The sequence below is a fragment of the Mustelus asterias genome, chromosome 12 (genome assembly GCF_964213995.1).
Source record: "Mustelus asterias chromosome 12, sMusAst1.hap1.1, whole genome shotgun sequence".
NCBI classification, from domain to species: Eukaryota; Metazoa; Chordata; class Chondrichthyes; order Carcharhiniformes; family Triakidae; genus Mustelus; species Mustelus asterias.
Window position 1 is genome coordinate 77,633,228 of NC_135812.1, and position 27,590 is coordinate 77,660,817.

Genomic DNA, 27,590 nt, shown 5'->3' on the forward strand with positions numbered 1-27,590 from the left:
AATTTTTTCACACAGAGGGTGGTGAGTGTCTGGAACAAGCTGCCAGAGGTAGTAGTCGAGGCGGGTACAATTCTATCTTTTAAAAAGCATTTAGATAGTTACATGGGTATGATGGGTATATAGGGATATGGGCCAAATGCGGGCAATTGGGATTAGCTTAGGGGTTTAAAAAAAAAATAAGGGCAGCATGGACAAGTTGGGCCGAAGGGCCTGTTTCCATGCTGTAAACCTCTATGACTCTATTAAGTTGATCTTTCTCTATACCCTAGACTGTAACATTACATTCTGCACTCTTTCCTTTCCTTCTCTATGAACGAAATGCTCTGTCTGTATAGCACGCAAGAAACAATACTTTTCACTGTATACTTTTCACATGTGACAATAATAAATCATATCAAATCAAATCAAATGCACAGTCTGAGAGGGGCAGATGATTGGAGGGGTTTAACGTTTTAAAGTTTAAGTTTATTTATTAGTGTCACAAGTAGGCTTATATTAACATTGCAATGAAGTTACTGTGGAAATCTCCTAATCGCCACACTCTGACACCTGTCTGGGTACACCAAGGGAGAATTTAGCACGGCCAATACACCTAAGCAGCACGTCTTTCAGACTGTGGAAGGAAATTGGAGGACCCGGAGGAAACCCACGCAGGCACGGGGAGAACATGCAAACTCCGCTCAGACAACGATCCAAGCCGGGAATTGTACCCAGGTCCCTGGCGCTGCGAGGCAGCAGTGCTAATCACTGTGCCACCATGCTGGTATGTGGGGAGAGGAGACGGCGGTCAGTGGAGGGGTTGGGGTCGCATGTGTTGTTGGAGGGTAGAAGGGTTGTCGACAGTTGGGGAAAGCAGTCGAGGCCTGAGAAATAGTCGGGGACTTGGGTGACGCAGTCAAGGTTCCTGTTGGGTTTCAGAGGGTGGTAGGTAGTCGAGGGGGCCCGCAGAGGATTGAGGGTGGGGAAAGTTGCGTGTGGGTCAGAGGAATTCAGTAGTATAGCCACCGAGAAGTTTTGATTCTTCTAACCTTTGCTGGGTAACTATTTCTGTCAGACAGTCAAAACCATCCAGAATTTCCGACGGTTCCCAGTTTAGGGGAAATTGCTTAATGGAAGTTTGAGCTTCCTGGGCAGTTACCATGCAATTCTTACCTGGGGACTTGAACCCCCTCCCCAAAGTACAACACCCTAGAGTTGGGAGGTTATGAGCCAATACTCTAGTTGAGGCCTTGTCAATGGTTTAGCATAACTTCTTCAGTATTGAATAGGTAAAAACACACACTGCACTGTGACAATTGCTGCATGCAAATCTTTTCCCATTCAGAGCCTAATTCAACAAAAAGTTAAAAATCGCAACCACTCTTGAAAAATTGCAATTCTTTTATAAATCACTGCTGCAAAATAAATGTGATGGTATACCATCACGCTGTCTGAACAATTACATTTTTCTATTACATACGATATATATCTTTAGTACTTACTCGGAGAGTAGCAGAATAAAACATTAAAGCCAGTGGCACCAATAAGTCATACTGACACATTTCCTGCACCTGCAAAGCATAATTCACACATGTAAGACATTATGTTATCCTCAAAAGTGATTTATCATTTCTTCGCAACACATTATAGAAACAAATGGTTCAGTAACACTTGTGAATAAGTTTATTGCCAATATTTCACCAGGATGAAATCGGCTAAGTAACTTGGCGTCTTATTTTTGTTTTAGCCATTCAAAAGGAAATTGTACAGTTTTTTAAAAAGAGATATAAAGTACTGAAAGAGGGTGTTGTGCTTTGTTGCTTTGACACATTATGCCTCAAAGCAGCAGGATGCAGGTTTGTGTGCGCAATTCACCACATAATGGGAGGGGGACTTCCTCCGCTCATTGTCAAGGCTACACTCAGGATTTTACTGCAACTGCAAACAGAGGAAAATTTCCGCAATGTCAGAAGGAAAAATAATGCGAAGAAAATCATGGGGCCCTACCCGAGAAACCTTGGTTACAAAGATTAAATGACCAATGATAGAGCTCTGGAAGCTGATTGACTCTCTCACCTGGATGATTGAAGAAGGGCAAAATTCTTGCGTGAGAGAGGTTCGCGTACAGGATATCACTAACATAGACCAGGCGGGCTGAATGGCCTGTTCCACTGCTATCAATTCTATGTAATTGTAATTTTAAATGATTAAAAAAAAACACAGATTGGATTGAAATGTCAATGCTTTTGATCCTTATTATTCCTTAAAATGGATGAATTGGTCATGATTTTTGGCGACACTCCTCAGGTCTTTCTTTTTGAAGGGAGAAATTCAGATGGGGATGTTGTTTTACCAACTCCCTGATCTCTCATTCAAGTGGTTTGTTTGGGAGGCCAATCCATCTTGGACAGCATCGCAGCCCAGCCCAGGGCTGTCCTCCAGCCCCATCATCCTAACAATCCAACGTTACAATGAGCCAGTGATGATTTTTTTCTCTCTTTCTCTGCTAAGGTAGTAAAACCATTTGTAACAATTCCACAGACGACAACACGGGATTCTGAAACACTCAGCAGGGGAGTTAGCAACTATGTCGCAAAGAATGGCTTTGAATTAACTGCGCAGAAACATCTCATTCAGCCTAATTGATCTGTGTCAATGTTTATGCTCCGAACAAGCCTCTTCTGATCCCACTGTATCCAAACTGATCAACATCAACTTATTTTGCTTTTCCCCTCTCATACTTAACTAGTTTCCCCTTACGTGTCTCTCAGCTATTCATCTCAACTACCCCACGTGGCAGCAAGTGTCACATTCTCACCACCCTCCTTCTGAATTCCTTATTGGATTTATGATCTCATTGTTATGAGCCTTAATTCTGAACTTCTTGATGGCCACCATATAGCAAACACCTTTTGTAATTCTGAAGACTTCTATTTGGTCACCCCTTTGCCTTCTCTTTTCGAGAGAAAAAAAGGCCCAACCTTTGAACGCTCTGAATACAATCCCTTGCTGAAATCAGTAGAGACAGGAAGTGAAGACTTTGTAATAATTTGTTGACTTTTGGCAGAGTCAATTCTGCATTGCTTATCAGAGTTGTATCAACCACAAACTCCGGGTTAATTATTATTCTGTTAGCAATACACCATCTTGGAATGCTGAACAAATAAATATGAAGCTTACACAAGAGATATTCATAGAATCATGCAGCACAGAAGAACCCCTTCGGCCCATTGAGTCTGCACCAACACATTAGAAATATCTGAACTCCCACCTAATCCCATCTGCTAGCACTTGGCCCATAGCCCCAATTGCCTCTCCCATATTTCACATCACTGTTATTCACTGAAATAGACAAACGAATACTATTTCTGAAGAGTCAAAAAATCCCATCCAATGATAGTCAATTTCTTGTCATCTAAACCCTGCTTGTCTTATTCCCATCTGTATAATTTAGTTAAGGCAGAGAATAGACAAAATTCGACAGGCACTTGAGAAATGTAATGCTTCACCTGTTGTGGTTATGATCTCGACAGCAAACATGAACCATATAAAGTAAGTATAGTGTGGTGAGCTCGTTACCAAGAATCGTCACACTAAGCTAACAGGGAGGCACTTTTATATTTCAAAGTGATATTTATATCAGAGCTGCAAATTTGCAACTTGTTTGCATTTTAAGATAAAAGCCATGCACGCAGAGTATCTGCCCTACAACTCGGCTCAACAATCAACGGAGAGGTGGCCTTTAAATCAAATTTCATATCTTGGAATCTACGACACCATAGGTGGTGTTGTTTTGTATTCGGGGACTGATTGTGTATGGGGAAGAGGTGGGGTGGTGAGCGGTGGGTGGGGAGGGTTCGGTACTATAGTTACCCAGGAATTAGAAGTGATTTTAATTCTTCTAACTTTTCCTGCATACCTTTTCCGGTAAGACAGCCAAAACCATCTGAAGTCTCCAATTTAACTCGGAGTAGGAGGTGGTTCCAGACGCAGGGTAATGTTGAAACATCCCGGGACATTCCCACCCAATCCTTGCATGGGGAGGTCCGGCGAGTCCCCCAGTGCATCTTCTGAGGTACCTCCCGGGTACAGCCCCTGGGAGATCAGAAATCCTGGGCCAATTAAGTTGTATTGTTCCTTAGGTTGGACTTGATTTTTAAAAAAATGTTATTCCTTTGTCAGAGTTACAAAGTCAATGTTCAGAGTGGACAGGGCAAGCACTTAATCTATCTCCTTGCTTGCTCCAAATATCCAATTCAAATTGAATCCGATTCATGGTCCCCGCAAAAGGGACATAACTAGATCCAAGCTGACAAGAATAGATATTACACCTGATCTCGTGCTTAATCATTCATTTGATCTTAGCCAAAAGACCGAAAAAATTAATTGAATTCAAACCAAACCCCGATTACGAAAAAATTCGGCACAAGTCACACATCCCTATAAAAATATCCACCTTCAAATTGTTCGTTTCAGCTGTGTTTTGAAGCAGGGATGTCACGTTGGACACCGTGGCTGGCACGGTGTCACAGTGGTTAGCACTGCTGCCTCACAGCACCAGGGACCCGGGTTCAATTCCCGGCGTGGGTCACTGTCTGTGTGGAATTTGCATGTTCTCCCCGTTTCTGCGTGGGTTTCCTCCGGGTGCTCCGATTTCCTCCCACAGTCCAAAGATGCGCGGGTTAGGTGGATAGGCCATGCTAAATTGCCCCTTCGTGTGAGGGGGACTAGCTAGGGTAAATGCGTGGGGTTTTGGGGATAGGGCTTGGGTGGGATGTGATCAGTGCAGACTCGATGGGCTGAATGGCCTCCTTCTGTACTGTAGAATTCTATATTTTACCCGTGATAACTTGTGCGGTGTAGACTTTTTAAGATACAAGTTAAGCTCCTTGAATATGCTAATCAGTGTTCTAATGCCAGCTAAAGGGAATCAAAATGAGTTCTCAAACAATGGGGGGGACATTGGGCCTATAGAAGTCTTCAGTCTTCATCAACTAAAGGAAACTTTGAGAATGTTTTATTAATCTACTGTGTGGATCCAAGGGGAATGAAGAATGCACACTTGATTCTGCAGACATTGTGATCACCTTGGGACTCAAATTAATGTGGTGCTATGAGGGGGCAGGTCTGAAAAAATCCCTCCCTGTCAGATGAGAGTCTGTGGGGGCACCGCCAGCTCAAACTAATTATCGCTTCCCAGTGACGAGGTGGCCTATTGGTATTATCACTGGACTTTTAGTCCAGGATCTCAGCTAGGGGAGAAAAAAACCAGAGAGCATGGGTTAAGGGTGAAAGGAGAAAAGTTTAAAGGGAATATTAGGGGGGGCTTCTTCACGCAGAGAGTGGTGGGAGTGTGGAATGAGCTGCCGGATAAAGTGGTAAATGCGGGGTCACTTTTAACATTTAAGAAAAACTTGGACGGGTTCATGGATGAGAGGGGTGTGGAGGGATATGGTCCAAGTGCAGGTCAGAGGGACTAGACAAAAAATGGTTCGGCACAGACAAGAGGGGCCAAAAGGCCTGTTTCTGTATTTTCTGTAATTTTCTATGGTTCTAATGTCCTGGGGGCCCCCGAGTTCAAATCCCGCCATGGCAGATGGAGGAATTTGAATTTAATAAAAAATATCTCGAATTAACAATCTACCGATGATCGCTGCCGATTGCCTGAAAATCCCATCTGGTTCACCAATGTCCTTTAGGGAAGGAAATCTGCCATCCTTACCTGGGTCTGGCCTACATGTGACTCCAGAGCCATAGCAATGTGGCTAGCTCTCATCTGCCCTTGGGCAACTAAGGATGGGCAATAAATGCTGGCCAGCCAGTGACGCCCATGTCCCATGACTTAATTTAAAAATTCAGATGAGTCCCTAAGACTAACAACCCTCGATTTGCGTCTCTTCACCATGTTAGCACGGTTACCATGGGCAGGCCAAGACAAATTTTCTCCCCTATATCTCCAATCTCCAAAATACATTGTCAGAGGGAAAATAGAAAGATGCAACAAAGGAATGAGCAGGAAATCTCCCTGGAATATCAAGGGAAGAAAAAAACAAGGATAAAAATTTAGAAACAGTAACTCAAGAGGAATAAGTGACCAGAGAAGAGATGATGAAGCTCCGTGAAGTAAGAAATAAAAGAGGGAAATGGGAGGAGAGTAAGGATGTTTAAGCCAAAGGCTGAGGTAGCAATGAAACGACAATTGCAGCAAAGGGAATAGAACTCAATCTGTTCCACCAAGATTGCTTCAGCACCATCTTATTCATTACCCAACATCCTATAGCAGCAATAGTTCATTTCATCTCCAGCAGCCTGTTTGGAACATGTCATGAATTGAGAGTGCAGCCAGAAACTCTGCAACGGCCAGTTTTGAATTGCCAGGATGTGGAAAAGAAAGCCCAGGTTCATTTCCTGTTGGACAATGATGTCAATTGATGTGAAAAATGTATCTCCTTAGATTATCGCGTACTCCTGGCTGGAAGTGGACAGACGTACAGGAGGAAAAAGAGCCAAAATAATACATTTTAAAAGGTCTTTTGCAGAAAAGCTTCTTCCAGCTTTCAACAAGAAGGCTGACAAACAACATATCGTCAATTTAAAATGTGTCACTAGCGCCTTCTGACTGAAACATTACTCATTTTTATCACTCAATCTGTATTTTTTACATGTTTGCTCACGGACGAAGATAAATACCGGCAAGATTTGCTCACCTTTCCCAACAGCTAGAACAGATCATCAAATCATATTAGGCAATGAGAAATAAGATGAAGCTAAGTCACTGACTTCCCAATGTTGCTGAATAAATTCGCCAATAAACAATTGTGAACAATAAATGGTGAACAATAAATTCACCAAATTCCCAGTAGGAAACCGGGATCAAAAGAAGTGTGCTTCAGGGAATTAACCCTTTTAATCTCCAAAGTGATCATGTGATTGATACATCTACCCCATTAGTTCAGTGATAAACCATATTTTTTGCACATATGAAGATCTGTGTTCAGTCCCTGATATTTCTATTGTGCACTGTATCAGAGTGGGAGGGTCGATCCTCTTATTCTGTGTGACTTAGTGTGATTCTAAGTGGTGATTGAATGACTGCGCCATTATCATTTCCAAAAGTGGGAAGGAAAAGGACTTCTTGTATAAAGTATTGAGAACAATGCTCGGCGACAATTTGATCATTAGCTGTAATTTGGCTCAGGGTAATACATTGATATTTTCAACAGGGGGTTTAGCATTCAGTTTCAGAATTTAATTCCCTCCCCAACTCCAACCCCATGAACCTTTGGTGAGTTATAGATGTATATTCCTACGGTGCATTAAACTGAGGTATCTTTTTTCTGATCTGTTTGATGATAAGTATTCCAGAACGCTAATCACAAAAGGTGTTAATGGTAGGTTAATGATATTGTTAAGATACATGGGTGAAGGCATTGTTTAATTAAGTACCTAGAACACTTATAAAGAGAGACTGCTGGGACACATGGGGTAGTAGGCAGGAAGGAGGCAGGCATCTGTAATGCTGCATCCTGTAAATGAACCTATTATCAAGGAAAAGGATTGGTGACTGTGTTCATTCTTCACCATCTGGCTTGGAATCCATTTAACAAAGGTAAGATTAATGTTAGAATTCTGACCAATATTTCCCCCCAACACTCTCATAATGGGGAACTCTCCAGATTATTATGAGATATAATCAAATGAATGCATACATTGTAACAAATCCAAAAATCCACATGTAGAACTATTAATCTTCAAACTCAAGTTTCAAATACAAAATTAAGCAGCTCAGCATGTCTAACAATGTTTCTGGTTATGAAAGCGTCCTGTAAAATATTGTATGTGATGCAGGCGTGTATGCTTCCTATAGAAGATTGAGTGTGTGGGTGTCAACCACACTCAATATAGACTTTTTTTTAACTAAAACATGCATTGTAAATTTCACAAACCAAATCATTCAATTTCATACAAAGTGTCTGTAAACCTTGCTGAAATGGACAGTTTTTTTCCTTCCTTACCTCCTGGGTTTTGAGCAATATCTTCTCAATGAGGATTAAAAAGTTGTGAGGATCTCTGCTCACGAGTTCTTCCAGGCTCCAACGGTTCACACAGAGTCCAGCTGAAAAAGAACACCAGGATTGTTGTCAAATTAACAGCAGCAATAACGTTATATAATTATCTAGAGAGGGCAAATGTAAGTTTCATTCCTGCTAGAGGTGATGGCCTCGTGGTGTTATCCACTATTAGTCCAGAAACTCAGCTAATGTTCTGAGGACCCGGGTTTGAGGAGATGGTGGAATTTGAATTCAATAAAAAATATCTGGGATTAAGAATCTACTGATGACCATGAAACTATTGTTGATTGTCGGAAAAACCCATCTGGTTCACTAATGTCCTTTAGGGAAAGAAATCTGCCGTCCTTACCTGGTCTGGCCTACATAGGACTCCATAGCCACAGCAATATGGTTGAATCTCAACTGCTCTCAGGCAACTAGGGATGGGCAACTAGGGACGCTGGCCAGCCACTGATGCCCATGTCCCATGAATGAATAAAAATGAATGATGGGAAATGCGTGGTACTGAATTTGTTGCCAGATTTGCATGTTGCTTTATTGACTTTTCCATTGACATCATCGTGTCAACTTGTCGTGACATAAATGCCAAGCTGTCTGCACAACATCTACACCTCGTCTTTCCAGGTGAAGGTCACAACCGGGAGAGATACCATGATTCCAATTCTAGCCTCCTATGCGTCACCGATTGTAACCGTCCCACCATTGGCAGCCATGTCATCAGCTGCCAAGCATCTTAAACTCTGCAATTCTCTTTTCATCTCTCTCTCTCCTCCTTTAAAGCACTCCTTGACAACAGCTTTTGGTCATCCAATCTTTCTTAATGTAGCTTTGTGTCAAATTTTGTCTAATCATGCTCCTGTGGACCACTTTGTGTTGATTTATAACATTAAAGGTGATATATAAATTCAAGCTGTTTAGTTCCCAAGGGATACAAAACAAATTTTAATGTCTAACGTGGCGACACAATGGCACAGTGGTGAGCATTGCTGCCTCACAGCACCAAGGACCCAGGTTCAATTCCGGCCTTAGGTGACTGCCTGTGTGGAGTTTGCATGTTCTCCCCCTGTCTGCGCAGATTTCCTCCGGGTGCTCCAGTTTCCTCCCATAGTTCAAAGATGTGCATGTTAGGTGGATTGGCCGCACTAAATTGACCCTGAGTGTCAGGGGGATTAGCAGGGTAAATATGAGGATTACGGGGCAGGGCCTGGGTGGGATTGTTGCCGGTGCAAGCTCGATGGGGCTGAATAGCCTTCTGCACCGTCGAGATTCTATGATTCTACAATGCAGGTCAGCTAACTCTGTTTCGGGTAAAATTGAGAATGGATTTTGGAGGATGCAAGTCTATTGACGCAGTCCCACTTCATTTAGGACGCTTACCAACTAATGAGGAGAACTGAGCAATCGCTGCTTAAATAAAATATCTGTAAAATGTTAGCAGAAAATAATAAATGAATATGAAAGTGAATTAGCATTTCATGTAATGATTCAACTTTCAGAATGATTGATAAAAGTTGGGGAAAACCATTTCTGGAGTGTTCAAAATACGAAGAGTTCAGAACGGATTCATTCGCTTGTGTTTTGTCAAGGTAAAATATGTGAACTCTGGAATTCTGTGCAATGTTGTGCTGAGCTGATACTATTTGAACATTTTATTAGCACTGTTGAAGCTGTTGCATCGCAGTTTAGTTCCCATTTTCCACACAGATGTGCGAATGTGAACGGATATTTCTGGTGCTGAGTAATTATTGCAGTTTCAGAATTGTCCTACATACTGACAAGGCACTATTTACAGACTCTCTTACTGTAAGTTTAGAACTAATTTTACACAGATTCGTCCTTTGAAAAATAGTTTTTTTTTCACATAAATGGAAGAAATGATTGCGCTGATCACTTCCCTTCAGAAGTCTCAATCTGAAAGTGGACAGCGTACTCCCAGGCCAGGGACTTTTCCCAGTGAGTTACCCAAAATAATGAAATGGGCTGGGTGAAGGAATGTGTGCAAGGAAATAATCAGTATGAATCAACCTTTATAATTGTGCATCCCAGCACCCAATTTACAGCTCGGAAAGCAAGAACCCGCAATCATATCATGCCTTTCACAACCTTCGGATGTCGCAAAGAGCTCTACAACCAAATAGATATTTTCAAAGTGTCAAAATATAGGAAAATGTAGTGACTAATTTATGCACAGAAAGATCCCACCAGCAATAAGATAATGAAATAACCTGTTTCAGTGATGTCACTTGAGGGTAAGTATTGGCCCAAGGCCCCAGGCATTAAGGGCATTCCTCTGTTCTCCCATGGGATCATTTACATCTATCTGAGATGGCAGAGATGCCATTTGCAGTTGCCCATGTAACGCTCCCACAGCTGGACACTTAAGTGTCAGTCTGGAATCTGTGCTCAAATCTCTGGAGTGCAGACTTCCACGTGGGTTTCCTCCGGGTGCTCCGGTTTCCTCCCATGGTCTGAAAGATGTGCTGGTTAGGGTGCATTGGCCCGAACAGGTGTTGGAGTGTGGCAACTCGGGGAATTTCATGGTGGCTCCATTGTAGTGTTAATGTAAGCCTTACTTGTGACCAATAAATAAACTTTACTTTTTTATTGAGCCGAGGCTGACACCCATACTGTACATTGTTCTGATAGTAAGAAAATATCTGAATAAGACTAGTCAAATAGCTAGATTTAAGAGATTTACAAAAAGAAATAGTGTATTGTCAGAATCAATCAAGCTTTAAGAGAGTCTCTTGAGGACAGCAACAGATTGAAGTGCTAATATTAATGCATCATTATAATCAGTCTTAGTAATATTTGGTTTTCAGGCTTTTGGAAGTAAACCAAATGAGTCGCGTTCCAGAAGATTTTCTTGCCATCTAGTCCAATCAATGTGCATTTTCAGCACATTCTGTGAGGATGGGCATAAATGCGTTCCCTTGTGTGTGAGGAGGAGGTGGTGGAAATGGAGATAGTGAAAGATACCACAGGGCTACATTTGTTCTTAGAAGTAGAGAGGATGCATACTTTAAAATAGCATCTTTGTAAACAATGCACTCAACATTTGACAAAAATGATGGCAAATTATATCCTTATCAGTTCAACGTAGCTGCAAAAGTGTTTACATCTCATCTGCTATCAAGCTCCCCATCTTACATGCGCTGCCTTTGTGGTTTAATAAGAATGTAATGAAATATATTTTGGCTGAAAACTTAACATGATACAAAATGTTATTCATTTTCTGCAATATAGCAACTCAACCAGGAATTCATAGTAACGGAGTTGAGTATAGAGCTCTCAGTTGTCTATGCGTTGATTGTAAAGCTCTGAAGTTGACCGGAAAGTTCTGGTTAGGTTATTTTATGTGCAAGAGGGTTTTTAATGATATCTTCATACTGATATCATCATTTCAAATTACTTTAATCACAGACATCAATATTGGTTATACCAAAATTTCTAAATGACATTATTCAAAATGTGGGCCTGGATTCTCACCTCAAGGTGAGTACCAAGAGTTGGGAATATTTCCAGCTTGGTCTGCCCACCTCAAATGAAAGTGTCCACAAAGGCGGGATCTTCATTGTCAGGGTGGGGGCAGGTGTGGGCTAGAATAGGGCCAATGGACCTGGAAAGAGTTTGGAGGCAGCAATAGGGGCTGCGGGTGGAAAGGTGGGCTGTTTAACAGGCCTGCTTTGTGTGCAGTGGGGCTTAGTCTCAGTTAAAACGAAAACGCAAAGGGTCTCCAGCCCTCACACCCCTGCTCACCTTCCAAATACTCCTTTTGCCCCATCCCTACCACATCGTGCCCACCTCTCACCTACTCACTATGGCACAACATGCTCTTTATGCCAAGATCTGCCCTTCCACTCACCCTATGGCCCCTCAAGCCCCCTACGCCAAGCTATGGCACTTCCATGCCCATTGTCCATTAGTACTCTGATGGTTGCCTGAGCTCTCAGCCCAGTATACATAATGAGGCTTGGCTGAGAGCCCAGACAAACATTACAGTCGTTGAAACGCCTGCACCCTTTAGAACACATTGTTTGATTGACAGCTCAGGCTCTCTGATCCCTGCTGTCAATTTCACAATGTTTATTTACACAGGGTTAAGTGATTTCAGGGTTTTGTGGTTTTTGTTATTGATACTTTAAAGGGTAATTATTATCTTCTCAGGCCAGAGGTTGGCTTAGGCGGCATGAGAGGGCATAGGGGCTAGGAGGGATGGCAAAGCTTAGCATTGGAGGAATGATGAGGACATTTTGAACTTGCATTTTAAAAGGACTCTTCATGCAGAGTAGGGGTCACAACTCCTCTGAAGGGCCATGAACCGCGACTGTTTGAAAAGCTGGCCTAACTCCATGAAAATCGTGGAGGAGTGGGAAATACCTATCTCCCTAATGGAGCCAACCAGGTGACATGCCTATCTCCACAATGGAACTAACCAGATTGGGAGTTCCGGCTGCGGGCTTTTTACATGAAACAGCCCTTTAAAGATACTCCCAAGAATCAGACAGCCCGGGAATTGGGTTGGGAATCCTGTACTGGGACCTGTTTACCATTTTTAAAGGGCTCCCGAGTCATTCCAACTTGGTGGAAATCCGGGCAGTGATCTCTGCTTTAGGATCAGACATGGATAAAACTTCTCTGGCATCAGCAGTTTCAATAAAGGAAAGATAAATTGGAAAGTGCACTCAATGTATGAAGTCAAACAAGCTATTGGGGAGGTGAAAAGAGAACAGGAGTGTTAGTAGAATGTTACTATGTTCCGCCATTTCAGAGCAAAAATTCAAAAACAAACAATGCTAAGTGATAAAAGCAAATTACTGCGGATGCTGGAATCTGAAACCAAAAGAGAAAACGCTGGAAAATCTCAGCAGGTCTGGCAGCATCTGTAAGGAGAGAAAAGAACTGACGTTTTGAGTCCAGATGACCCTTTGTCAAAGCTAAAAGGCATAGAAAGTGGGAGATATTTATGACTGCAGGGTGGGGGAATAAAAGATGAGTTGTTGCCACAAAAACAAGGGGAAAGGCTGCTAATGGCAGTCCATAGAGAGAATAGAAGGTGTGGATGGCCAAACGGCAGAGAAGCCGAAATCAGAGAGTAAACTGCGACAGATGAAGATGTGGGGGGAGAGGGAGTTGGGTGGGAGAGAAGTAAAATTAAGAAAAAGGGGGAAAAGGAAAGCAAAGGAGGAGAAAAGGTAAAAAAAGGAGGGAAAGAGTGGGAGGAAAAGAAAAATAAAGAAAGACAGTAAAGGAACAAAAGGTAGAGAACAGTTAAAAAATAAATAGAATGAAAACAAAGGGGTCGAGGTGGGATAGAGCTAATCCTCTGAAGTTGTTGAATTCGATGTTGTGACCGGAAGGCTGTAAAGTGCCTAACTGGAAGATAAGATGCTGTTCCTCCAGTTTGCATTGAGCTTGGCATTCAGCACCTCACAGCCTTTTCCCTTGTTTTTATGGCAATGACTCATCTTTCATTCCCTCACCCTGCAGTCATAAATATCTCCCACTTTCTATGCCTTTTAGCTTTGACAAAGGGTCATCCGGACTCAAAACGTCAGCTCTTTTCTCTCCTTACAGATGCTGAGGATTTTCCAGCATTTTCTCTTTTGGTTTCAGAATGCCAAGTGAGACTGTTAAATCAGAAAACTAGACGTCCTGAGTGTAGGAGAGTGCTCTGGTTAAATTACACTTTGAAATAACCATGTGCCAATGGTATATAGCCAAATACTAAGAAACAAGGAAATCATCCAAGCTCTGAAGAAAAGGATGGCAGGGCTGCCAGAGGCTTGGTTTATGAATAAAGGCTGGAAAAATTTGGCACTTCATCTTAGAAACTTAGAAACCGTACAGCACAGAAAGAGGCCATTCGGCCCATCAAGTCTGCACCGACCACAATCCCACCCAGGCCCTACCCCCATATCCCTACATACTCACCCACTTCTCCCTCTAACCTACGCATCCCAGGACACTAAGGGCAATTTTAGCATGGCCAATCAACCTAACCCGCACATCTTTGGACTGTGGGAGGAAACCGGAGCACCCAGAGGAAACGCACGCAGACACGAGGAGAATGTGCAAACTCCACACAGACAGTGACCCAAGCCGGGAATCGAACCCAGGTCCCTGGAGCTGTGAAGCAGCAGTGCTAACCACTGTGCTACCGTGCCGCCCCTTGGCAGGAAGCAAAGGAAAGGACTTTCCAGAGGTCTTTAAGATGGAAGAGAAAAGATTGATCCTATGTACAAACTTAGTGCATCTGTTGTCATGTGTTTGGTAGGTCTGAAGAAGTCGCTGTAGTCATACGTAGGTTAACTCTAAGTCTTTTACAAACATACAGTAAATGGTACAAGTGAAGAGCTGTCTCCATTCTTGCTGGTACACACAGCTCTGTCCAACTTCTCTGACTGACCCTGGGTGCTGGCCATGTACTCTCCAATGGTGGACAGTACTGCACTCAGACCCCCATTAACCCTACATGTGCCAGGCCCTCAAACTATATCCACGTGGTTCAGTTGGGAGCACACTCAGTAGATTGTGGGTTCAGATGTCACTCAAAAGATGTGGGCGCAAAAATCTTGACAGACACTTCAGGATTGAGGGAATGCTGCACTATTCGAGGTGCTGACTTTCATATGGGACATGAAACCAAGGCCCCTGCATAATACCCACAGGCATTATTTCAAAGAAGCACAGCCCAGTGTCCAGGCCAATATTTATCACTTGATAAACAACATTAAGAATCTGGTCATTATTGAATTGCTATTTGTTGCACCTTGCTGCGTGTAAAATTGATTGTTGCGTTTCCTGCATTTACAGCAATGATTACAGTTTTTGTTTATTCATTCGTGGGACATGGGTGTCGCTGACTGGCCAGTATCTATTGCCCATCCCTTGCTGCCCACGAACTGAGTGTCTCGCTCAGCCATTTCAGAGGGCAGTTGAGAGTCAACCACATTACTGTGGCTCTGGAGTCACATGTAGGCCAGACGGGGTAAGGATGGCAGATTTCCATCCCTAAACGCCATTAGTAAACCAGATGGGTTTTTCCGCCAATCGACAATGGTTTCATGGTCATTGTTAAATTCTCAACTCCAATTTTTTTTAAATTGAATTTAAATTTCACCATCTGCCGTGGCGGGATTCGAACCCGGGTCACAAGACATTAGCTGAGTTTCTGGATTAATAGTCTAACGATAATGCCACTGGGCCATTACTTCCCCTCATAAATACTGTGTTTGCCATAAGGCACTGGAGATAGTTTGGGAACATAACGGCTTATACAAATGGATGGCACGGTAGCACAGTGGTTAGCACTGCTGCCTCACAGTGCCAGGGACCTGGGTTCAATTCCCGGCTTGGCACACTGTCGGTGTGGAGTTTGCACATTCTCCCCATGTCTGCATGGGCTTCCTCCGGGTGCTTCGGTTTCCTCCCACAGTCCAAAGATGTGCAGGTTAGGTGGATTGGCCATGCTAAATTGCCTCTTAGTGTCAGGGGGACTAGCTAAGGTAAATGCATGGGGTTGTGGGGATAGGGGCTGGATGGGATTGTGGTCGGTGCCGACTCGATGGGCCAAATGGCCTCCTTCTGCACTGTAGGATTCTATGATTCTATGCAATGCATTTGCCACATTTTTTCACAATTTCAAATTAATCCATATTTAAAGGGCAAGGGCACATAATCTCGCTTTAACATCCCCTTTAATATAACTTATAGTAAACAATTTGGCTTTCTATTCCTCTGGGGATCGGGCTTTAAGTCATTTCTACTATAGCTACTGATCTACATAGAGTCAGACTCCATGCTGATCAGATCTGATCCTTTCCTTTGCACACTTTCTACATCATTTATATTGTATTTAACATAAAAAACATACATATCTTTTTTTAATGTAATCTTCTTTTGTTTTCTCAGAACTATTTTTACACGTCAAGTACATAAACTGTTGCAATGCTATTCCTTCAAAATTATTGCATTTTATGAGGCCAACATTTGAAATTATGTGGAGGAAAATTACATTAAACACTTTTCACCCTATGCCATAGAATCATAGAATCCTCCAGTGCAGAAGGAGGCCATTCGGCCGATCGAGTCTGTACTGACCACAATCCCAACCAGGCCCAATCCCCACAACCCCATGCATTTATCCTGCTAATCCCCCTGACACTAAGGGACAATTTCGCATGGCCAATCCCCCTAACCTGCACATCTTTGGACTGTGGGAGGAAACTGGAGCCCCCCCACCCCCCAGAGGAAACACATGCAGACACGGGGAGAATGTGCAAACTCCACGCTGACAGTGGCCCAAGCTGGGAATCGAACCCAGGTCCCTGGCACTGTGAGGCAGCAGTGCTAACCACTGTGCTGCCCACTGTTCTTTGTTCAGCTGTGTTTCCGTGTAAACTAATACTATTTAAAGTAAATATTATCAAATTATGCAGACTATATCCTTCTAGTTCCTACTTGGGTCCATTACAGGGGACAGAAAGAACAAAGGATGAACTATGTGAATGAAGCAGGTGATGCCAGTATCCAAACTATAACAGGATGTGTTTAGTCAAATCATATTTTGGATGTTATCTCAAATGAACCTATTTTTCCCTGCTCACCACAATTGGTACGGAAACAGAGAGTACACAGTTGAATAAATAATGAGGATCCAACCCAGAGAAAACAGAAAAGCGCAAACAATGGAAATTTGAGCAAAGAATTCTGGAAGCGCATAGATTGAATTTGAGAGAGAAGGGGAGGATATTAGAAAAGAAATCCTTCTCTTTCTGCTGCTGAGTGATCTATTGTTCTTTTCCAACATTTCTGGTTGGAATTCTCGGACCTCACCTGCAACCATGATTCTCCAGTCCCGCTGCAGTGAATGGAGTTTTGGTTGAGCGCCAAATTCTCTTTCCTCACTGGCAGCGGTGGCATTTATATACAAAACCATAGAATTCTGGCCTCTGCCTTTTATTTGTGGTAAGAAGTCTCACAACACCAGGTTAAAGTCCAACAGGTTTATTTGGTAGCACAAGCCACAAGTTTTTGGAGCATTGCCCCTTGATCAGGTGAGTGGGAGTTGTGTTCACAAACAGGGCATATATAGACACAAACTCAATTTACACGATAATGGTTGGAATGCGAGTCTTTACAGGTAATCAAGTCTTAAAGGTACAGACAATGTGAGTGGAGATAGGGTTAAGCACAGGTTAAAGAGATGTGTATTGTCTCCAGCCAGGACAGTTAGTGAGATTTTGCAAGCCCAGGCAAGTCGTGGAGGTTACAGATAGTGTGACATGAACCCAAGATCCCGGTTGAGGCCATCCTCATGTGTACGGAACTTGGCTATCGGTTTCTGCTCAGCGATTTACTTGTAGCACAGTCTGTTTAATTCAGAGTCCCTACAGTGCAGAAGGACGTCTTTTGGCCAATTGAGTCTGCACCGACTCTCTGAAAGAGCATCTTACCCAGGCCCACCCCTCAGCCTTCCTCCATAACCACACATATTCCGCATTGCTGATCCTTCTAGCCAACACAACTTTTGACACTAAGGGGCAACTTAGCATAACCAATCCACCTAACCCACACATCTTTGGACTGTGAGAGGAAACCGGAGAACCCGGACGAAACGCAAGCAGACACAGGGAGAACATGCAAACTCCACACAGTTGAAATCGAACCCGGGTCCCTGGTGCAGTGAGGCAGCACTGCTAACCACTGTGCCACCCTAAAGTTCTTAAATATGTATCACTGATGGAATACAAAATGAGGGAAAATAGATTGTCTGCTCCAAGTTTATTGCTCAACTTTTATAACCTTGGAGGAGCAAACCAGCCCATAACTGGAATCCAACCCGAGTCTTTGGCACAGTGAGGCAGCAGTGCTAACCACTGTGCCAACGTGCTGCCCTACTCAAGTGGATATTTCCTCTAGTTGAACTTGCTTTTTTGTTGACCCCACAATTTGGACTGACACAACAACCCAGTCGCATTGTGCAATGCTGTGGTGGGTTACAGATTTGCATTTTCATGACAAGTTCCTAATTTTCAGTATGCTATGCTGGGGGTGGTGAAGGCTCAGTGTTTTCCCTGAGAGTGAGGCAAAGGAAAGCTGGAGTGCATCATCCCAAGGCAGCCACGCAGGCCTTTTGCTTACAGTTTAACTGAATCAGTAAATTGCGGAACAGGTTGTTCAGAATCAACATTTGATCCTTGTGTTGAGAAGGAAATTGGACAGAAATAATTTGGAAATTGATTACTGCAAAACGTGCTGCACTGTGGTATTTTATCAGACCTGAAACAATTTTCCTGCTCATAGATGCTTCCAGAATCATTGAGTAATGCCAGCAGCTTTTGTTTGCCTTTCAGATCTGCAGCATCAGGAAGTATTTTGCTATTGTGTTAAATATCGGCTTCGTTATCTTTACAGAAAGTGCAATGAACAAAGAACAGTACAGCACAGGAACAGGCCCTTCAGCCCTCCAAACCGGCATTGACACACACCTTTTAAACTCAAGACCTTTAAATCATCGAGAGAGTATGATTTGCAAAGCCAGTGAAAACATTTTATGGTTTTGTGAAATAGAGTATTTCAAAATATTATTCTGCAAACTACTGGCTCCGAGAGCGCACTTGGCTTGTGCTGACCATACATTCCAGTACGGATGGTCAATACACTATCTAGAAGATTCTATTTGCATATGTTAGATTGCAAATTTTTAAAGCAGGGATTAATAGCCTAGATAGATCAAAATTGTTAAAGACATTTTAATTATAATATGGCCAATACCACTATCGAATGGTTTAAAGTTCCCCTAGAGGGGAGTTTAGAGAATAATATTTTAGCCCATTTACCAATGAAAAGTGTAGGCCGAACAGTGGGTGGGCAGCAGGGTGGCACAGTGGTTAGCACTGCTGCCTCACAGCACCAGGGACCCGGGTTCAATTCCGGCCTCAGGTCACTGTCTGTGCGGAGTTTGCACATTCTCCCCATGTCTGCGTGGGTTTCCTCCGGGTGCTCCGGTTTCCTCCCGCAGTCCAAAGATGTGCAGGTTAGGTTGATTGGCCATGCTCAATTGCCCCTAATGTCAGGGGGATTAGCAGGGTAAATGAGGGTTAGGGGAATAGGGATTGTGGTACAAATTCGATGGGCCAAATGGCCTCCTTTTGTACTGTAGGGATTCTCTGATTTCTATGAACGACAAAGACATGGTAAGTAGTCTACGGTGATTGTTAACAACAATAATTAGCATTTTTAATGTAATTACTTTCTGCAAATATAATAAAACGTTAATTTGCGCATGGGCCTTCAATGCTTAAGGGCCAATCAAACTATTTCACTTCAGCAAATTACATCCAACACATGACCCACATCTGAAAATCCAAATGAGGGAAAGTTGCTCTGAAACAACCCTGGCCGCACGTTTACCCGAGTCAGCAGTTCCGGCTGCTCGGTCAGGGATTCATGTGGATAATAAAGACCTCGTGCCGACAGGGGCGGGAATGGGAATTAAACATTCCTGGCCACATTGTGTTCAAAAAGAACAGGGAACGGGAGAATAAAGATGAGCATGGGGAAGTATTGACCAAGGATAATATGGTTCCAGAGAGAGAGTGCACGGAAATGGTTTCATTGTTGTTCGTCCTGAAACTTGCTGTTAAGATTTAAGTGCACAGCCTAAGGGGGCGATCTTACCAAACAAATTCAAAGTGCCCGATGAGTACTACCAGCGAGGCCACCATATCAAGTCCCCGTTGATGGGGACCATACGTGATTCCCCGCCGGTGAGGACCTTCACCGGTGAGGCCGTTAAGACAAGTGAGCCCAGGCGATTCCGTCCCAGGCTCACTAACTATATTTAAATAAAATATTTCAATCGATTTAATTTCAATAGATTTGAATATTATAATCAGCATCGCACCCTTCCCAGGCGTGAGGCTGTTCTTGCTGGAAATCTGGGCCTGGTAAGATTGCAAAAGTCAAGAAACTAGGCGCAAACCTGTTTTTGCGCCTCTCACGTGCCAATCGACCAGTGGGATGTGCCGGTAAGATCGCTCCCACCCCCGCGCCCGCCTGCCCCAAAATACAAAGGGTTCAAAGGTCGACAGGGGGAATTTTCCGCTCCCTCCTGCCGGCAGAATCTTCTGGTTCCGCCGGAATCAACCTCTGCCGCGGGTTCCCCGGCAGTGAGACGGGCGAATGATGCAATTTGCCATTGGCTTCGGCGGGACTGGAGTATCTGGCTGACCGCCAATAGCGAAGCTGCCTCCGCCGTGGAAAAACTCGCCACAGGGAATCTGGAAACTTCCGACCAGAATCCATTCTGCCGGAGTTGACGAACAGGAAAGGTATGCACGGAATGTTTGATTGTGAAAATGGGGATATTGAATACAAAAATAAGGATTAGGGTTAGGGCTAAACCATTACAAATGACTGGTTAGGCCCCAGCTCAAGTATTGTGTACAATTCTGGGTGCTACACTTATCAAGGCTTTGGAGAGCGTTGATGCGCGATTAATTCACTCGGGAGGCTGGATCGTACCCGGGAAATAAAGGCTTTTATTAGCAACAAGAATAGAGCATACTGCTTAACAATACAATCCCAGACTAAAGGGTCACTAGGAAGTGCAGTGACCTTTATACTCCTATAGGAAGGCGGAGCCAACCGGAGTGTACCACAGAACAATACCAACAGGTGGAACACCCCAACCCTAACCCCAACAGTGACAAGAGTAACATATGTACAAGTACCCATAGTGATAACCATCTAGGGTTCAGTACCCATAGTGGTAACCATCTATGGTTCACCACAAGCGTATAACAGGGTGATAGCAGAGATGAAGGACTTCAGTTATCTAAAAAAATTGAAGATGATGAGACTTGTTCTCCCATGAACAGGGAAAACTAAGTGGAGACCGAGCAGAGACATTCACAATTATGAGGGATTTTGCTAGAACAAATAAGGGGAACTTTTCTGGCAATTGGGTTGGTAACCAGATTTCCAATAATTGGCGAGAGGACTAAAGGGGATAGGAGAAGAATGTATTTTACACAGAAGGTTGTTACTATTTGGAATGCACTGCCTGAAAGGGTAGTGGAAACAGATTCCATCGGAAATTTCCAAAGCAATTAAACATCTACTTTTGACAAGACCAATCTGCACGGTGATGGCTGGGAAGCTGATTTGTGAGATTAAATTGGATTAAATTCAGACAAATGTTGACAAAGGCATGACAGACAGAATGGCCTCCTTCTGCATTGTCAGGTTCTACATTCGAAACATTTTGGAAATGCATTCGATCTATTGAAATGAAATCTATTGAAATGCTGATGTAAATATAATTAGTGATCCCAGGATGGAACCATCTGGGCTCACTTGTCTCAACCGCCTTGCCAGTGAAGGTCCTCACAGGTGGGGATCCCGTATGGTCCCCATCAACCGGGACTTGATGTGGTGGTCTCGTCGGTAGTGCCCGTTTTGGAAAAACCTCTGGGTAAATGTTCATGAATGGCTTCATGTTTGCTGCTTCTCAATTTCAGAATGTCGGGACATTTGAGGGTATTTCATCAGCAAGTTTCAATATGAGCAATAATGAAATCATTTCCGTGCATTAAATCCAGCATCTGACGTATTGTAGTAAGGATTGTGTCCATTAGGCAGATTTATCTCCTAAAGGTCATGCTTGCATCTGCCGTCTATTATTTTTGATGTTGCATTAGCCCAGCCCAACCTTTACTAGGGCAGAGGGCAATGCATGTCTGTGGTCTGGAGAAATTCTCCACAGCGATGAGTTCATTTCCTTGTGTTCGATTAACTAATTTCTGATTTTTCAAAGACTCCAGTTTCATAAGGTATAACATGCCATTTGAGAAGCAAGCTGAATGCTCGCCCCTTTATGGTCATATTTAACTATTGCTACTGAAAATCCACAATGAAGGAACATGTTTATTTATTAGTGTCGCAAGTAGGCTCACATTAACAGTGCAATGAAGTTACTGTGAAAGTCCCCTAGTCGCCACACTCCAACATCTGTTCGGGCACACCGAGGGAGAATTTAGCATGGCCAACGCACCTAAACAATTTTTCCGACTATGGGAGGAAACCGGAGCACCCGGAGGAAACCCATGCGGACACGGGGAGAACGTGAAGACTCCGCATAGACAGTGACCCAAGCTGGGAATTGAACCCAGGTCCCTGGTGCTGTGAAGCAGCAGTGCTAACCACTGTGCCACCGTGCCAATTCAAATGTGTAAACAAACTTATAGAAGAATATATTTTGTAATGAAGTGACTCACCCTTCCAATTAGAAGAGATAGTTCTATCCAAGCCATGCAAACATCTCTCCAGGGCATGATGGATCCGATCCTCTGTACAGGAGGTATGCTGCATTTTATATCACCATCTAAAAAGAAAAGTAAAGAAGGTTTATGGACATTATTACTGATCAGTTGGTTCCATAGAGAAGAGATGCTGACTCTAGACTGGAATAATAATAGGGATCAATACTCAGACATACAACTCAGAGCTTAAATTTTTAAAGCTAATTTTTCAGTGCTGTTTTTCAATGTGCCTTTTGTCATCTGAATGAGTATTTTCTTGAAATTTCCTCAATTTCGTAATCTCAAGCAATGCTATTATAGTCAGGAAGTGACGTGTTGCTGGGATAACTGGCGTATGATGTCATGGTTACGGGCACACAATGTCCAAACACAGAGTTACACAGCAGAGCTCATCATTTACTTCAGTGGAGTTAGCTTTTGTCATTTTGCGCTTGGATAGGAACATATACAAAAATTAATTCTGCCATATTCGGGAGGGAAGACTAAAATTGTTGCATTTACTTAAGGGAAGGCGATGCCTAGTGGTATTATTGCTAGACTATGAATCCAGAAACTCAGCTAATATTCTGGGAGCCTGGGTTCGAATCCCACCACGGCAGATGATGAATTGAAAAACAAATCTGGAATTAAGAATCTACTGATGATCATGAAACCATTGTCGATTTATCGGAAAAACCCATCTCGTTCACTCATATCCTTCAGGGAAGGAAATCTGCCGTCTTTGCCTGGTCTGGCCTACATGTGACTCCAGACCCATTAGAAAATGATCAAATTGTGCAAATAAGGGAGTAAAATTAAAATCAATAATGACCCTCGATGACACTCTGTGAGACAGGCTTGTTTGTGGACTTTGTAATTCAAAGACAGTTGCTCAGCTGCTCACCAAAGGTGCTGTAACACTAAATCTTGCTGCTGAGACCACGGTGTCCATGGAATTGGTCGCGAAAGAAGTTTCTTAAATTGGAGCTGGAGCCAAAATACATAAAATGGAAACTGACAGGGAGAAACCTCTTAAAATGCAAACATGCCACATGTGCGCCCAGGTAAGACATTCGCCACATGAATGTTGGAGCAGAGAAAATAAATGTAAAAGCTGTGGCAAGAAAGGCCACAATATGAAGGCATGTTGGACATAACAGGCTTTGTACAAATGCAAGAAAATGCCAAGATCTGTAAAAGGGGTCTACAAAATATCAGATGAGGACAAAAATTTCCAAGGTGAAACCATATTGGAGAAGATCCAAGAACTGAAACCAGATGTTCTATCCATGAAAAGGCATATGCAAATGTTCCATGTTTATCCAAAGTTAGACCGAAATAAAGTAAAGTTGGAAGTAGATATGGGAGCAATTGTATCACTTCTCCCAGAAAGATTTATCAGAAGCTTCAACATTGACCACTTAAACCTTCAAACATAATCCTGCAAACTTATACGTAGGAGGTAGTTCCATTGACAGGTAGAGGCTAATGACCAATCAGCAGAATTGTCTCTGCACACAGTAAAGGGACATTTTCCTGCACTCTTTGGAAGAGCATAGTTACACAAAATCAAGATTAACCGGGGAGCAATTAACCAATTGGTTGACAGCAAGAACACGCTGGCAAAACCTCTGGAGAAGTATAGGAAAGTTTGTGAATAGCCGAGGATCCATGACTGGAGTGGAGGCAAAGCTCAAGATCAAACCTGATAGCAACCCTAGATGTTTCAAGACAAGAACGTGTCTTCTGTAATTAACCTGAAGGTAGAAGTGGAATGAGAGAAATTAGTCAAGGATGGAGTGATTGAACTTGTAACTATGGGCGATTGGCCAACCCCAATCACCCCGGTTATTAAATCTGATGGTTCTGTATGTATCTGCGGAGACTTTACGACAATGATAACTCCAGCACTGTGTGCGAACCTTGCCATTGATCGAGGGCTTACGAGCTGGATTGTCTGGTGGTCCATAGTTCAGTAAGATAGACTTGCCCCAAACATACCTCCAGATGAGGGTGGCAACTAAGTCGCAACCACTGCTAATGAATGTTACCCACAAGTGATTGTTCTGATATGAGCACCTACCATTCAGAATAACATTAGCACCAGCCATAGTCCAGAAATCAACGGACCAAATTTTAAGTGGCCTCAAACGTGTCCAGTGTTACTTGGATGACTTTCTTATCATCCATCAGATATCAAGATCACATAATAGACAAGGATGGCTTCCACAAAGAACCGAAGAAAATGACAATGATCCGAGATGCACCAAGACCACAGAATATTGCCATCATTTTTAGGGTGAATGAACTATTATGGGAAGTTCATCCCAAATCTTGCAACACTACTAAAACCACTTCATACTTTATTACATGCTAACCAAGAATGGAATTGGACAAAGGAGTGTGAAAGTCCGCACAAAGGAGGTAAAGACAGGCTCAACCAATCCAAGGCACTGATCCACTTTAACCAGAGTTGAAAATTAGCGAGCATGTGATGCATTGTCCTGCGGGGTGGCTGCTGTTTTATCTCACATTATGACAACTGGGAAGGAATGGCCAATAGTGTTTGCATCACAAATACCATCAAGCGCAGAATCAAATTATGCAGAACTTGAGAAAGAAGCACTCAGCATAATTTCTAGCTTTAAAGGATTTCACCGGTACCTGTATGGAGGACAATTTACTTTGTTGACCTACCACAACCATTTTTGGGCCCGACCAGGGAATTCCATTATGAGCAGCAAGTCATCTGCAAAGATGGGCATTGATATTATCAGCGCATAATAGTGAAATCAAGTATCGGAGATCAGGACAGCATGCTGACGCAGATGCCTTATCGAGATTGAAAAAACGGAATCACAAGACATCAACATATTATACTTCTCCCAGGTAGATATCATCTCAGGTGCAAAAGCACACAAGCAATGACCCGGTAATATGTAGGATCATGGACATGGTTTTAAGAGGAACTTCACTGGACAAACAAAAGAATAATCCTGACTTCAGATCTTATACAAAGAGGAAACTTGAATTAACTGTTCAAAATGGAGTATTAGTCTGGGGGATCAGGGTGATCATCTCTCCATACTTACCAAACCGGATCCTGCAGGAACTGCACGAAGATCAAAGGGTAGTGTGGGTGAAAGAGCTTGCACAAAGCTATTTTTGTGGCCGGACTTGACTCATAAATAGAATAGAAAGTGAGGCAATGCCAGTCATGCGCCAGGATACGGAATACTCCACCTCCACAACCATTTCACCCATGGGATTGGCCAAAACAACTTTGGTAGAGGATACATATTGACTTTGCGGGACCCACTGAAGGCTATATGTTTCTCATTACAGTGGATGTGCATTCAAAGTGACCTAAAGTCAGGGTGATTAAATCCACCACAAAGGAAAGAACCATAGAGGAGTTGAATGACTTATTCCCAAACAATTAGTCAGCGATAATGGGATGCAATTCACATCCCAGGAATTTATGGATTACCTTAAGAACAATGAGGCAAAAGCCCCAAAACATAAATACACATAAGGACTGCCCCATATCATCCACCAACTAACAGATTGGTGGAGGGGCCGTATGGTCATGAAACATGCCATTAAAGTGACCAAGGTCGTCATCCTGGAGTGTAGACAACTTTCTCACATCCTATCGGAACACCATCACATGCCACCTCACCAGGATCACTGGCCATGTTGCTCCTGAGGAGGACACTGAGAACTAAATTTGATTTACTCACACCACCTGACACTGCTACAATAGTAGAGTGACAACAACAAGCACAAGTTACTCGCCGTAAACAAACATCAACACTGAGGAGTTTTATACAAGCAGAAAGAGCTTAAGCGAGAAACTACTCTACAAGTGAGAAATGGGGACCTGCAAACATTCCAGCTAAGACAGGCCCGATTTCTTATGCAGTGCAACTTGATGATGAGAGGCTATGACACAGACACACGGATCACATCCTCGCTTCAAAAAAATGAATTAGTGCAGACCGCATCAGAAAGGCTTACTTCAGACATCCAAGATTATGAAATCCCTGAACCAGGGATTACTACAGATCCAAATTCAGATTCTACTCCAGTAGAACAAACAACCTCTCTGGAAGCTGACAACAAATCAACTTCACAAGAGGAACTATCTGACATTTATGAGGAACAGAGTACCGAGAATGTCAAAGATCAGGCTCCAGAACATCGTCTCTTATCAAAATGAAATCAACATCCACCAAAAAGACTCTTGCATTGATTGTACATATCTAGATAATAATACTTAGTAATGCAACTGATGGTGGGTAATCATTAATGTTTAAAAGTTTGTCGTTGTACTACTGAAGTAAAGAGGGAGGGATGTTATGTATTGCAAAGCAATGCACCTCGGTGTGATTAGTCACATGACGTGCTGCGACATCACCAGAAACATTTGCAGGGGTCTATTTCTCTTCCATCTTAGACTGTGATGAAGCAACATTTATCTCAATAAACTCCGACTTGTTGGTTAAGCAACCTACACTGTTGCTACCTATTATGTTGCTCTTTGCTGTAGAAGAGGCGAAACCCACAAAACATGACAAGAGTGTATTTTTCTTTTCAGGCCAGACATTTTTTTCCTTTCTGCTGATGTGTGCACTAACCCCCTCCATCTTGTGATATGATTAACAGGATGGGTGCCACTGGGGCCCAATGACTAGACTGTCTGGCCATGAGCACCCTGCTACATGACAACTGGGTATTTAAAGATTATTCTATTCTCCACTTTCCAGGGCTATCTGGAATAGTGCAGAAAACCTTTGCAGGCTGAGTTAGAGATGGAAATGTCACCACAAAGCCTATGGCTCACTCTCTTTTTCTGATACCATACAAAATTAGCACATGAATATTGTGCACCTTCTTAGTTTGGCCCTGTGTCCACCATTTCAAAAGAAACTTCGGACAGAAGCTTATAATAAAATATTAAGGTCCATAACTTTGCAAATAGTGGTCTCCAAGCCTAGATGTCTTAATTTCTTCAATTATATTCTTTGTTTCTTTGGTTTGGCTACTCACCAACTACCCATCTCAAATTTGAAAACTGGCAGGGTAGGGGGCGGCACGGTGGCACAGTGATTAGGACGGCCGCCTCACAGCGCCAGGGACCTAGGTTCGCTTCCTAGCTTGGGTAATTGCCTATATGGAGTTTGCATGTTCTCTCCGTGTCTGTGTGGGTTTCCTCCAGGTGCTCCGG

The 27,590-nt window shown here is 43.0% G+C and overlaps 1 protein-coding gene across 1 annotated transcript in view; it reads right to left on the bottom strand.

Annotated features, from left to right (window-relative positions):
- The window catches only part of pik3r5 (phosphoinositide-3-kinase, regulatory subunit 5), a 112,821-nt gene that overhangs the window by 65,051 nt on the left and 20,180 nt on the right, over nucleotides 1-27,590 (bottom strand). Inside the window, exons 2-4 of the mRNA XM_078225988.1 lie at nucleotides 22,337-22,443; nucleotides 7,995-8,095; nucleotides 1,482-1,550 (exon numbers count right to left, since the gene is read on the bottom strand). Of these exons, the coding sequence (XP_078082114.1) occupies nucleotides 1,482-1,550; nucleotides 7,995-8,095; nucleotides 22,337-22,430 (264 nt within the window). The 5' untranslated portion in view covers nucleotides 22,431-22,443. The remainder of the gene's footprint in view (nucleotides 1-1,481; nucleotides 1,551-7,994; nucleotides 8,096-22,336; nucleotides 22,444-27,590) is intronic.